The following is a 14,881-nucleotide window of genomic DNA, read 5'->3' on the forward strand; positions in this document are numbered from 1 at the left end:
CCCGTGGAGGTTAGGGGGCGAGAGTGCCAGGGACGGTGCAGGGGTCCACAGGGGGTCATGGCACTCCACGTGAACCCGGAGGCCTGCTGACCGGAGGTACCAGTCCGGGGGCCCCAAAGAGGGGGCTGGGGGACCACGGGACCAGGTCCCTCTGGAAGGCTCGAGAAGGGGGGCGTGGCTAGGGGCGGAGTAAGCCCCGCCCAGGGCAATATAAGCCGGAGCCCTGAACGGGTCCGGCTGGCTGTTGCAAGAATCAAGACCGAAGCCGTCACCTGGAGAAGACCTGCCCCGACTACAAGACCCGGACCCGAGTCAGGGTCCGGTTTGATATAGCCACCCCGTGTGAGCTAGGGTGAGCTAGGGTGAGTTAGAATGAGCTAGGGTGAGCTAGGGTGAGCTAGCGTGAGTTAGAGTGAGCTAGGGTGAGCTAGGGTGAGCTAGGGTGAGCTAGGGTGAGTCAGAGTGAGCTAGGGTGAGTTAGAGTGAGCTAGGGTGAGCTAGGGTGAATTAGAGTGAGCTAGGGTGAGCTAGGGTGAGCTAGGGTGAGTTAGGGTAAGCTAGGGTGAGCTAGGGTGAGCTAGGGTGAGTTAGAGTGAGCTAGGGTGAGCTAGGGTGAGTTAGAGTGAGCTAGGGTGAGCTAGGGTGAGCTAGGGTGAGTTAGAGTGAGCTATGGTGAGCTAGGCTGAGCTAGGGTGAGTTAGGGTGAGCTAGGGTGAGCTAGGGTGAGTTAGAGTGAGCTAGGGTGAGCTAGGGTGAGCTAGGGTGAGTTAGAGTGAGCTAGGGTGAGCTAGGGTGAGCTAGGGTGAGTTAGAGTGAGCTAGGGTGAGCTAGGGTGAGTTAGAGTGAGCTAGGGTGAGTTAGAGTGCGCTAGGGTGAGCTAGGGTGAGTTAGAGTGAGCTAGGGTGAGCTAGGGTAGGTTAGAGTGAGCTAGGGTGAGTTAGGGTGAGTTAGAGTGAGCTAGGGTGAGCTAGGGTGAGCTAGGGTGAGTTAGAGTGCGCTAGGGTGAGCTAGGGTGAGCTAGGGTGAGTTAGAGTGAGCTAGGGTGAGCTAGGGTGAGCTAGAGTGAGCTAGGGTGAGCTAGCCCCTATGGTAGCTGGTGAAGGGGCAGCTATATCCCTTCGTGTTTAGGGCTTTATTGTTAAATAAACGTGTTGCCTCTAAGACGTCTCTGCCTCGCTGGTGTGAACCACTACATATATATGGTTGGCTTCACTATTGTGGCAAATCGCCCGATGATGCTAGATGTAATTACTAGTGAAATGTCGTACGCAGATTGTAAATGTTGTAGATTCACTCTTCAACACACCGGTGGGCTGAAGAAGTAACTATTTGGCGTTTTGTTTACGTAACACATCCCTTACTGATTGGCCGTGTCGGGTGGTGGAGGGTTTCGACACATTTATACTTACGCGATCTAACCCAAAAGGCATCATTATGAAAAATATCTCTAAGTATTTTATGGAGCCAGTGATAAGTCATTGTAGGAATGGTATCTAACCACTGGCAGTGCGATGATCATGATGTGTGTGCATGAAGATGCTATTGCCGTAGTGCATACCGAATGCCCAAGCAGCTTCTGTTTGGCCGGTTAGAGCGGGCTAAACGGCCACGGCACGGGCTAGAGAAGACAGGGACTGATGTGGTACGGAAGGATGCAGAGGTGACTGGACTTTCCGATGACCGGTACCAGCAGTGTCAAGATCGGCCTCTGTGGAAGAGGTTCATGAAGGATGCTACTGGGGAGTTGGAGACAGTCACCCTCTAGCAACAACGGAGGGTAGAGGAGCGATGCTCACAACAATGAGCAGAGCGCTGTGCGGCTAAAATGCAGAGAGTTGCCACATTGGGGAGCACAGTCGGTGCATCTTCCAGTCATCTCAGTCAACCCATGGTACCTGGGTCTTTTCCGTGACCTCATGTCAGTGGGCCTTCAATCACTCGACGAGGCCTCAAAGTGCACCTAGCATGGCACAAGGGCCGTGGTGATGTCACTGCCACTCCGTGGTGAACGGCTGTTGTTGTTGATGCCCGTAGTGCATGTTGAGTGGATATCTCTTCACAATAAAACTCTACTTCATTGAGGACAAATTATCCGCAACTCCTATTATTCACACCTAAAATCGATCCACAAACATTTTCTTAATCTTTTTTTTTCTATTATCCGCACTTTTTCCCAGGTAAAAAAGGAGTCATGCGGAAGTGGTTAAAAGTTAATCCTCTTCTGTACGTGTTTCCACAGACAGCTGTGTAGGTAACAGGAGGAATTCCTAGAGTTGATCACGAATAACCGAATCCACCAACAGTGCCCCCCTACGTCTCCGCCTGACAAAAAGGGGGTGCTGCATTTGTGCACATAGACCAGGTTGTCCCCTGTGGCCCTCTCACCTGAAGTTGTGTGCCTCACTCTCGACCGCGAAGCTGTTGTAGAGGGAGAAAGCCTCGTGACCTTCCCAGTCTCTGAGTCCCACCCTGAGCACGTACGACTTGTGGCTGGTCAGCTGATGGACCACCTCGTTTCCTAGCCAGTGCTCGCCCACGGGGTCTCCAAATCCCTGTGTGACAAGTGGAAAATACGTTCCTAATTTAGCCTTGGTAGATTCAATGCAAGAGCTTAAAATTCACACAAGGAAGCTTGTGGAGATGCACGCTTGCAATTGCATTGCGGGATAGAACAAAACACATAGATTAGACAGCACACGCTGGTTAAAGACAATTTGGGCATATTCTTTGGTTATTTCGGTAAAGTAAAATTTAAATAACAAATATAATTATATTTTATTAATTAATAATAATAAAAAAAACTCACGACGTTGCAATTGCAACGACGTTGCAATTGCAACGTCGTGAGTTTTTGGTTTTTATACATTTTTATAATTGTATTATTTTTATTTTATTCTTTTCTATCTACGTGACCATACCGAGAGAACCAAAGAATATGAATTCCTGCAGTCACGTAAGTTTTATGTCACAATTTGAGCAGTTTAGAAAAGAAAGAGGGCTTAACGGCAAGACTCGAGGGGGACGATAGCCGGTGGTCGGGACTAACGACAATGGCAGCCGATGATGGAACTGCACCTGGGAGTACGTCCACTGTGCAGAGCGAGCGACGGGATGAGCAAGGTGGATCGTCAAACTGTAGAACCATGAGAAATGATGACGGCTTGGAGAGGCCCTCATGGAGCAATGGGTTAATTATCGATGGTGGTGATGATGAAGTTGATACGGAAGGTTCTATGTTTCGAGAAACCCTACTTTTTTGACTGTAAAATACACAGGGAGGTGACAGGGACAGATACAAATACAGTTAAATTTCGATTTAAAGCTTTCGTGACTGCAGGGATTCATATTCTTGGTTCTTTCGGTAAAGTCACGTAGAAGGGAAACAATATAATAAAAATATAAAACAATAAAATTCTCACGACGTTTCGACTGCAACACAAGCAATCATCATCAGGTGTGAAAACCACAGCAAGAAAATTTGGCCACTTTTTTCAAATTTTTCGGTCAAATTCTAACCAAATGCGCCCATGTTAATCTCACCAATTTATATTCCTTCCAGGTGCGGTGAAAGTCCAGAGAGCCATCTTTCCGGCGCTGGAATACAGTCCATCCACCTCCATCGGTCTCCATGTCGCAATAGACCTGAACAGTGCAGACGAGGGACCATTGCAGACAAAATGAGCATTCACTTTAACACGTAGGCTATCGCGAACCAATAATATTCATAATAAAGGTTTTTGAGTGAGATCACATGAATATAAATGTGTTGGTAAACCCACCGCCATCCGACAGCCAATTAGTAAGGTTTGCCATGTGAACAAAATGTGGCGATTAGCTATTACTTCAGCACATCGGTGTGATGGCGAGTCAACCCACAGCATTTACAATTGAGCATTCACCCACGATTTATAATCTTCTTGTTTGTTCCCTTCCAGCATCAAAACGATACTGTGCTTTTTTCTTTCTTTCCTTTTCTTTCGTATGATTTTTTTTAAAGCAACTGACAACACAACATCATAGCGGTGAGTGTGAGTTTGGCAATTCCACTTGACAGCATCAGAAGCTGCTTGACGTATAGTGTCCGTACCTCCAACAAGACAACATACACTTCCTTGAACACCCATGGAGATGATAACTGAAAAGGCTACAGACACACCTCTAATATGTCTGTTATGTTTTCTGTTTCTGGTGTTTAAATTCTGCATCTTCATTTTGTTGCACCACGTCCTACGTGGACTCAATTCCCCTCCCGGGACACTCTTCCTCAACAACCAGGGCTTTCTGTTAAAGGCCCCAGTCAATCTTTACTAAGGGGTCATCTATTGAGTAGGTACGCAAAAAATCTGTCAAAACTCGACCCCTCCCTGTACACACGCGGACTTACTACCCCCCACCCCCACCTGCGTACGCACGCCTGACGCACCCCCCCCCCCCCCCCCCGAATCCTATAGAACGGCCAATATTTAATCCACGCAGAAACGATCAAGGATTACTAATATTAAGGATTAATAATATTAATCCTTGAACAGATAGTCCACCGCCGGACTATTTAACCCATTTTAAGGCCAATGTAGACAAATTATTATCGAGGCTTCAACCCCCCCCCCATCCCGTTTCCTATATGTACGTACATTGTCAGTAGACCCCCCCATACGCAAGCGTACGCATTTGGGTTAACCCCCCCTCGCCCCTCCATACGTACGTACTGAATGGATGGCCCCCTAAGCGGGGAGGTCGCTCATTCTTCTCTGCTTCCCCAAAAGTCTGGGACTCCCCTTCTTTCTCCAAGCCTCCCACGCTGCTCCTGTTCAAGGCCAGGCTCAAGACCTTCTCAGACTATGACTGCTTATTTTCTTTCCCTAAAACGAACGTGGCCCACTGTGTATGCAGCAGCATCTTGAGATGCGGTTGCTTTTAAACGCCGTGCAAATCCGAATCCTTACGATTGCATTTTTTTTATATTTTAACCAGGTTTCCCTTCACGACTTTCTTCCGGGCAATTAAAGTAAGGAATTTGTATTGTATTGTCCATCGAAGTGTTTGTTTGTATAGGCTACGGCCTCCACTTCAGGATATGTCCTCCAGGCGGTGGCGTAGCTATTAAGTGTGAAGGTGATGTGACTGCACTGGGCCCCACAGGTCAGAGGGGCCCAGAGGCACCGGGCTATGAAGAGGTTTTGGGGGGATTGGACCGGGGGATGCCATTTAATTCTCCGCACCAGGGTCAATACCAACTACTCTATGCCACGACCACCGGTTTGCAAATGGATTGATTTCTTGGGATGGGCCTACAGATGAAAATGGGCAGCAAAAGCTTTTTTTTTACAGAGAGGATTTTTGCTTTGTATTGAATGCAGATGCCTTTGTTGGCCTCATTATCCGCGCAAAATTGATGCTTCTTTCAGAGTGTGGCCTCGAGTCTTTAATTCACGTTCACAAGCGTGCAGACAGCAATCTCTTTGAATACGAGCCCATAACACGCATGTTTCTGGGTCAAGCCATGGAGATTGTCAACCAGGGATTGATTCTCTATGAGACAGTCTACCTAACCAATTCAGATATTGGTTCTGGCATGCGTTAATACTTTGATTCCATTCGGAGCAGAATTGGTTTATTGAGGTGTCACACAAACCTTCACAACACACAATGACAAACAAAATGCTTAAATGTTGTATAAGGCACACAGAAACACTTTGCTTTGAGTGAAAGAAAAGTGTTAATATAAGCAAATTTATGATACGCATCATAGATGATGATATAATAATTTACAGGTCTTTGTCAATTCGGTTAATATATTTTTCTAACCATTACGATGTATGCGTCGAATCGCGTGCGTAAAAAAACAAAAATGTATTATTTATGCGCATTATATGCAAATTATGTATAAATGTTATATGTAGGCTAATGGAGCAAACAAAACTGTATAAATTAAACCAGAAACTAGAGATGCGATACAAACGAGATGTGAGAAACTTGAAGATAAAACATGAATTATTGCATCAAATCTCGACCGTGAACAGTGACAATCCATCAGATTGCTAGGGGGCTGAATCATTGTATTCCCACCTTTAACACTTTGCCTTTTCTACCCTAAGCATTACCCCAATGATGCCCATTCATCAAATCGACCGGAGGCTCAGGTGGGTGTGGTGGTTTGGCGTATCATTACATTCCTCTATAACTGCATTCCGGAATTATTGGGCAAAAGTGGGTGGCGATTTAGTCGATGCGTGAGTCCTGTCTGTTTTCTGTAACAACTGGCACGACTGAGTCACACCAGACGCTGGGCAGCCTCGATGACGCCAGTACCAAACCAAATTAGTACCAGCGTTGGCCAAGCTTCTCGGGCCCCCCCCCCCCCCCCCCCGTCACGACGATGTTGTGTGCGCGGCATGCCAGCTCACCTTGACAAAGGGCTCGCTCATGTTCCGCACCGAGACGCTGTAAATTCCACTGTTCGTTTTCCCCAAATGATGGAGGTCGGCACAGTCCTGGAATTCAGTCTTTACTTCGTCATTGGCACTTTGCTGATTCACTGCGAACAAACGAAAGTAAACAAGGGGCTTGGAAACGGAAAGAAAAGAATCTCCACCGCCGATTATTTCATTGATCACACGAGCAGCATCTGCTCTTACGCATGTAATGGGCAGTCTACAGCCGGCTATTGTCCCTTCACACGCTTTTTTGTGCTATATGGAATGGAATGTCTTGTAGTCAAGGCGTTTAATGATTTTTGCCTACCTTCTGGACATTAAATATATTTTCACATTTGTCATTAGAGACGAGGATTAAACACCATTGTCCTAATCACATTCTTATGTTGCTGGCTAATCCTCAGCAAATAAAGACTGCATTTGCTGGGTAAATTATACATCTAAGATGGCATGCAAACTCATGAAGCATTGTGTAATATCATGGGTAATGGCAGAGCAAAGTATAACTCTGTTGCCTCTCTCCACATATAAATAATAATTATTTTATTCCAGAAGCTAATAGGCCAATGACTTAAACATATATTTACGTGTCCGTGGTTACACAGAACCGGGATCTGCTTCACCCTTACCCATTCCAATAACGATGTACACGTGTACATTTCCGATGACTACCGTCATCGGAAAGGAATCGGAAAAAAAAATTGTCGTTCAGAAGACGTATCGAGGCTGCCACAAAGCCATGCGGGAGGGCGTCTGGCACAGTTTGGTGCCAGCTATCATTGCGTGCAGTCGTGTCGCTACCGTTCTCTGCGGTGAGTACAATGTCTGTAAAAACAACGGCCCTACTCCTCTTTAAATAAAGTTAACGCTAACCACTTGCGCGTTCCGAGATTCCGCGGTGAACGAGGCCCACGCCGCAACTTGCAGACGTCTCGGTACAGGAAAGCGTCGACATGAAACTGAATAACCTAATAAGACGAGTGCGATAAACAAATATCAAGTAAATGGCCCCCTTTGAAGGTGATTTTTAGATAAACATTAAAGCCACGAAGGCCACATTAGCGGAGGATACTGCTGCGTCTCATCGCCCGGATGCGGAAAAACCCCGAGCTGTGTCACCTGCTGCATGAGTCAGCATGTTGAGAACGCTCTGCAGGGTGTGCATCATCTCCTGCTGCTGCTGCTGCAGCAGGGAACTGTTCCTCTCGGCCTCCTCCAGGTGCCTCTCGACCTGCGACACGACGACTGCCTGGTCCTCCACCACCTTCTGGAGCTGCCGCTTCTCCTGCACGATCATCTGGAGCTTCATCTCGTGGCTGTCCTGCATCGCTGTGAGCCTCCCTTCCAGCACGCTATGGGGAAATAAAAACAATAAACAATAAACAGAGTCGTACAGCGGTGAGAGTACTGCGATCAGACCTGGACACAGATGTATGAGTCCTGTGCTATACAAAGCCAAAGGAAAGAAGAATGTTCTGTAATCATTTTTAGAAAATGTTATTGCAGAATCATTTACAAGGAAGGTAAAAAAATATAGATATGATACGTTCACATAATAACTGGGCCTTCATTTACCTCTCTGCATTAAAATAACATTGTTTCAGTCCATCAGCACTTGGGCCTTCCATGAGACCCATAAGGTAAACGCCAGTCCATATTTCCCCGTTTAAATTACGCTTCTGTATAGCATTGGTTTGGGAAGCCCACGGGCTGATGGGCAAAACATATGTTGAAGTAGGTAGACACACGGATAAGTCTATTGATTTATTTTGACTCTCTACTAGGTGGCTTGTTCATCACTCACAGATTAACACAATTGTGCGGATAGACGTCAGACACCTAACACCATACGTCACTTTTAGTCACATTAATTTGTTCTACTTCACGTCCCAAGGCTAACGGATCAGGGGTGACGTGTAATTAGGGCCTGTAGCTTGAGCCCCGAGACACCTGATGGATGTATAGAGTTGACAACAGCTTCTAGCTTCCCCTGAAGGACTTAAAAATCTAAGCAACATTTTCCACATGTGTTTTTTTTTTCAAACTCCATAATGACCTGAAATGCACTGCATGTAACATGAATGCTGCCTGAGCTTTGAGATTATGATTTTGTTTCAAGGCCAAGCCACTTATGTGTAACACGTCATAAAAGTCCCCCAGCTAAATGGCGTGCGACCCAAACCTCTCAACGATGCCACATTTGAGTGCAGATGGTTTGTCTCAACGCTGCTGTGCAATGTCGGGGCGCCGCAGTGGCGAGATGTTAACTACCTCGCCTGGAATACAGGAGGTCGTGGGTTCGATCTCGACCCTGACGCCTGCTGTATATTTGGAGTTTGCATGTTATCCCTGTGGTCGCGTGGAGTTTTCTGAGGGTCCTCTGGTTTTTCCTGCCATATATAGAATAAACATGCGTTTTATAGTATTTGGCTGCTATAGATTTCCACATGATAAGCCACTTCGTTGAACTCTCGTTTGTGCTAGGCAGGTGTCTTCTGAAAAAGAGCTATATAGCTCAGTGGAGTCTTACCTGATACAATTTTTTAAAAAAATGTTTATAGTAAATAAAATATATGATTGTAGACATGGGCTCCATGGCTGACGTGGCATGAACCCCATCTTTTAAAATTGGGATATCAACATTCTGCACAATAGCACTGACTTCTAGATGATGTGATAGCATGTCCACAATCTAATGAAAAGACGTCTTTCGTCACTGGAGGTTAAACCTCTTGACACAACAACAAAACAACGAAATAAACGTGAGCTTTCTTGTGATATCTTGAAAAAAAGGCTAATCCTGGCTTTGTGCTGGAGAAAGAAGGGCAGATGATTAGGGTGACCCAACTCACTCCTCTCTGCAAGGTGATGATTTTGTCACGGTAATTTTTAGTAAAATCGATGAGGGCGAAAACTGAAAAAATTCAAGGAAGGATAAAGAAATAGAAAATGAGGCCGCCCACCGAGAGGAATTGAAGGAAGTGCCCAAGTCGAAAATGTTCATACAAACATTCACATCTGTCACCCAAACTTTACGGACTCCTTTGTTTCATTCACAATTTACATGATCACCCGTGACCAAATCGTCGCCTTACTTGTGTAGGGGTGCTATGGGGAATAAACACATGCCACGGGAAGGTGTGGTTCACCCACACCTTGGTGGCTACAACAACGTCCGCTAAGGCTCCAGTGGGTATAAAGTGCGGGGAGCCAGGGAGCTCGGGGCAGAGTGTGGGGCCCGAGGCTGAAGCAACCAGTGAAGAAAGAAGGGCAGCTAGGTGAGACCCTGGAACTCCTGTGACTGCTGCCCTTTTCAGGGCCGGCATAGCAAGCCAGTGGTGCGGCCCCAGAGCCCCAGAGTCAGAGTCCTTCTAAGGGCCGGTCTGGTCGGTGGGGTGCCGAGATCTGTGCCTAACCAGGGCCGGATCTGATAGCCTCCCTTAGAGCCCTACCAGGAGGAACTGGGAGCCTAGAGCTTAGGCTAGAGAGCCTGGGGTGTGTTCCTGAGTTATACGGGTGGAGGGGCCGCTACCCCTTCTAGTGTAACCCTTGTTAAGGTTTAAATAAATAGTGCTGCTTCTATTCTGCCGTCTCCGTGTCCTGGAACCCACTACACTTGGATGAGTGCATATGCAGTAGTTACCTGTTTTTCTCGTGCAGGTGTTCAATCGCTTGTTTCTGCATCAGCACCTGCCTTTCCAGCTTGTTCATAGACAGGGCATTTTCCAAAACCTTCATCTCCAACTTTGATGTCTGATTAACGAGCTGCAGAATGTAAAATGAGACGGACTGTTTGCACATTTTCAATTCCTGTGGGATACATTGTATATAAACGTTTATGTAGAGTCTGCAGGCTAATACCATCAAGTGTGTTGTTATTGCCAGTGATGGCACATTGTTTAGCCATTGTGTACACAAGTGTTGCATCCAATATTATGGCATCTTCAGAAGGATGATGTTTGCGTGGAGTGGCATGACACATACAATACGATTCGTTCAACGAGCCTTATCATTTAGTCAGCTTAACACATAGACTTTCGCGACAAATATCGATTCCTAGCCACTAACATCAGTGGTGAGTGATATACGAACTGATTCCTTCCCCACCCCTCCCGTCGTGCCAAACCGATACTGCCAGTGCAGTGAAATATAGTTCATCAATTCCTATAGCTGACACTGTGCATAGAGGCCTTCATCTAGCAGTAGATTGACACAAGGCTAAACATTATTGACGTGTATATCTTTACTGTTTCGTGCAGGCATCAATTCAATCGACCATTAACATTCTCTCCTACAGATGACACATTCTATAATGTGGCTATTTTACAGTACGTACTTTTTTTCTAATCCAGTGTTATTTGCGAATGTGTTTACATTCCATAAATGGAAACGAAGCAATATTTTGAATTCTTGAAATTATTTTACGTACAACACAGGGTTACGCCATAGACACGGAGCATATGCTTGCAAAAACCATTCCAACATCAACGCCACATCTCAAGAGAGTAATTCAGATGGTTCAAATGGACAGGGGTGCAACCATTCTCCGTTGTTAGTGGTGGATGGAGGAAAATAGACAAAACTTAGAAGGAACCATGCAGCCCTGAAGTATCATCTCCTTTTTAAAAAAAGTATAATTGCATTGCTTTGGTTACGAGGATGGTGTCACAGTGTAATGGGTGGCACACTGGACTTGCAATTCACAGTTCACCGGTTCGATTTGAGCCCGGTGCATAGCGGTTTAAACAATCGTACACGTTTCTTAAACACCTCCGCCCACCCAGCAGTATAAATGGGTTAGCCACTGCTAGTCGCTCGGCAGATTGTCTGGTGGGGTAAAGTGTGGGCACTTCCACCTCTTGCAAGAGGTCTTGCTGGAACGAAAGAATAGGCCAAATACCCTCTATGTTGAACTTCTTCTTGAACTTTTTTCACACCGTACGTAGCCAACCGTGCTAATTGGGGGTATGGAAGGGGGTTCCTCGAGTGATTCTTCTCATGAAAGCCCTTCTGACAGACGTGTGTGCAAGAAATATCAATTGCGCCTTTACCATTTTATTCTGATGGTGGCGAGATGTTAACTACCTCGCCTGGTATGCAGGTGGTCGTGCGTTCGATCCCGACTCTGACACCTATATATTTTGAGTTTGTGTGTTCTCCCTGTGGTCGCGTGGATTTTTATCCGGGTCCTCCGTTATTTCCCCCGAACATTTAGAAACATGCGTTTAGAGTTTTTGGTTGCTATACATTTCCACGTGATAAGCCATTTCATTAAGCTATCATCTATGGCCAGGTCGCTTTAAAAAAAAATACTAAATAGCCCACTGAGTCTTACCTGGTACCATAGTAAATCAATCGTTTTAATAGTTTGGACTGGACAGTTATAAGCAAGAATGTCACGACCGCACTCAATGGGGGAGGCACGTCAAAGTGGTTAATGGTTAAAACACACCGCAGCAGGAAGAGAGGACAGCTGCAAGGTCTGCTCTGCCTTTCCCCTCCTGTCAGGTGTGTCTTTGCGGACACAGTGCTGGCCGCCTCACCTCTCACCTGCATCTCGATGTTGGCTATCCACTGGTTCTGCTCATGGCTGTAAGCGAACAGCATCGAGCCCACATCTCCGGCTTCTTCGACAGAGAGGTTGTGCAGGAAGCCTGCCTTGCCTGCGTTCTCTTGCACGCGTGTTTCCAACTACATGTGTCACACGTCCCAAACAAACGACACGGTCCAGCAGGTCATTTATTATTATTATTATTTTATATTTATTATTGTTTTCATATTTTTTCAAACAGGGCTTTCTTGAGCTCTTTAAAGTGGTAGGCCCTTCCACCAGCAATGCAGGGCTGAATGTTTGCCCACCTGTTGTTTGAAACAAATTACAACCGTTGTGCTATTGACGCCATGAAATGAAGCATCCATTCAGACATTTCACAGAGCAGTGCAACCCATGTGGCAAGAAAACGGCCCGCGAATCCGATATTGCACAGGCCTACTGAAAGATCCTTCAAGTACCGTATCATTTTTTTATTTGACACAGTAGGGGGCGTACTTTCCCACACGCTCTTCCAGGAAGTTGTCTTATGCCAGTGATAAGAATATTTCTTTTTCACGCTCGTTGCTGGAACTTAGCCAAGACATGTGGATTCATTGGTTACTGGGCTGAGGCCATGAACTGGCTGCACAGACCAGTTTAAGTAGGGGCCGCTGCTCAGGTTCATTTCAGGACCTCAGGCAGTGCCAGCGAATTTATCTGAGCCACCTCCCCCAGCAGGTTATCCTTGAGCAATGGTAAAGTCCTCTTTGGTTCTTTCGGTAAAGTCACGTAGAATGTCGTCCGACAGTTCTGTTCTTTCACCTGATGAAGGCTACTTGTGTTGTGGCCGAAACGTCGTGAGAATTTTATCGTCTCATTTTATTTTATTATTTTATTCTCATTCTACGTGACTTTACCGAAAGAACCAAAGAAGATGAATGCTTGCAGTCACGAAAGCTTTAAATCAGTGGTAAAGTGTCATGATTAATTTTGGGATGTATAAACAATGTTTGCAAAGCTATGTTCTGCAAGGCTCTCATTATATAAGCAGTTGGTGGCCGTGTTTGCATTTAAAGGGTTGGCACAAGATGCTGCATGCCTCTTACCAATAGAATGTAAACGTTGTTTAAAAAAAGAAAGCACTCAGTTGTTTAAAAGTGGATAGAAATCGACGGATTTGATAGTGACAAAAATGTGGCATTTAACCAACTGGTTTATGCATGACCATCTGCGAGGGTTGATATAATTTAACTTAATAAACAGTTCAACATTTATTCATTGTTTGCCAATTTGTGAGCTGGGTAAGGCTATCGGCCAATTCTTGGTCAACAATGATCTGGTGGATTTGACCGTTGGACCACCACGAGCACTACTAAGCTCTTGAAAGCATTTTGTTAAATAATCTTTTTAATGGGCAACATTTGTTAGAGCATTGGATTAAATGTGCAGACCCTACCAATGTTATCTTATCATGTTTTGCCAAATTAATTTGATACAAGTATTATGTGGATTTTTTGTTGAAATTCACAATCAGCACAATGTCTCTTGTGCTCCAACCCCTAATGACGTACAGGGACATTTTACTCTTGTTTTAGGCAATCATAACAGTGGTGCAGATGAAATTCCAAGAAATACCCATATACCATACTTTATTGGAATTTCTGTTTAGTTTTACCAGTTCTTTCGGCATATTTTAATGCAAGGGGACATGTACGCCTTCCCTTTGACTACATTCCACAATAGCTTTAAACAACATTTACAAACTGTTGATGAAATGTTCCGAAGGAAAACCAGAGCTAAGTTGTGTTGTTCCTGTAATGCCCATGTCCTCATGCAAACTCGAGTCTTCTGTGCGTTGGTTAATTTTCCAAGAAAAAAATCGCGAGTGTTCTTAATGTACCATATGTTTTTGTTCTGCCCTGTGTATTTAAAACGTATAAACTCTTAATGGTGGCGGCTGCAGTGTAAATATATTGGTGGGGAATGGAGGCGTGTGGGGCGATGTTGGTGGTCGATAACCATTTTAGTAGAGTAACTGACTACTGACAAGGGCATACGCAGCGGGGCACAGCAGGCAAGGGGTAGAGGCTGGCTTTGCCCCTACGATTCCCAGAAGAAGAAAAAAACAAACCCCCAACAGCATCCCCTATCTGCCGTGTTCATGTACAGCGCACAGTGTAATTATATCACAGCGAGCCCTGCAGCGGAAAACCTGCACAAGTCGCTCGCACGTGTTCACCAGAGGTTATAATTGTACACCGGCTTAGTTACGTCCAGTTTTAAGCAGCCGTCTTTGAGAAATTGTACTTAATGTATGAGGAAATGTAAAATAACATGCAGTTTTACAAACTTGAAAATGTGTTGTTATTGTTTTTTACCCTTTCTGTGTTGAGGCCCAACCCCAATTCTAATGTCCAGCTGCCACTGTTAATAATTCAGAATTTTACACAAAAGTATTTAATTTAAAATAATACCGCATTCTCTATTCCTAAGCGTATGGCAATACGTTCATAACCTGATTGCCAATGTCAAGGTCTGATAACCACCAGAGGACTTCAGTATAGAGTTTATATCATTTTGCTATTCCCCCATTGAATGAGCGCAGACTACAGTGGTTTTCTGTATAGTTTGGATTGGATGTGTGGCACAGGATGTTAGGCCGTAAGGAATTGTTATACAGTGAGGGAAAAAACGTATTTGATCCCCTGCTGATTTTGTACGTTTGCCCACTGACAAAGAAATGATCAGTCTATAATTTTAATGCTAGGTTTATTTGAACAGTGAGAGACAGAATAACAACAAAAACAACAAAATCCAGAAAAACGCATGTCAAAAATGTTATAAATTGATTTGCATTTTAATGAGGGATATAAGTATTTGACCCCTCTACAAAACATGACTTTTATACTTGGTG

The 14,881-nt window shown here is 45.1% G+C and overlaps 1 protein-coding gene across 1 annotated transcript in view; it reads right to left on the reverse strand.

Moving 5' to 3' along the window:
* LOC116942709 (angiopoietin-2-like) overlaps window positions 1-14,881 on the reverse strand; it is a 47,054-nt gene that overhangs the window by 20,378 nt on the left and 11,795 nt on the right. The window contains exons 2-7 of the mRNA XM_032954971.2: window positions 11,985-12,125; window positions 10,078-10,199; window positions 7,554-7,786; window positions 6,405-6,535; window positions 3,541-3,642; window positions 2,386-2,552 (exon numbers count right to left, since the gene is read on the reverse strand). Coding sequence (XP_032810862.1) covers window positions 2,386-2,552; window positions 3,541-3,642; window positions 6,405-6,535; window positions 7,554-7,786; window positions 10,078-10,199; window positions 11,985-12,125 — 896 coding nt within the window. The remainder of the gene's footprint in view (window positions 1-2,385; window positions 2,553-3,540; window positions 3,643-6,404; window positions 6,536-7,553; window positions 7,787-10,077; window positions 10,200-11,984; window positions 12,126-14,881) is intronic.

Source organism: Petromyzon marinus, chromosome 15, assembly GCF_048934315.1.
Source record: "Petromyzon marinus isolate PM22_M1 ecotype Great Lakes invasive population chromosome 15, UKy_Petmar_22M1.pri1.0, whole genome shotgun sequence".
Taxonomy (NCBI): Eukaryota; Metazoa; Chordata; class Hyperoartia; order Petromyzontiformes; family Petromyzontidae; genus Petromyzon; species Petromyzon marinus.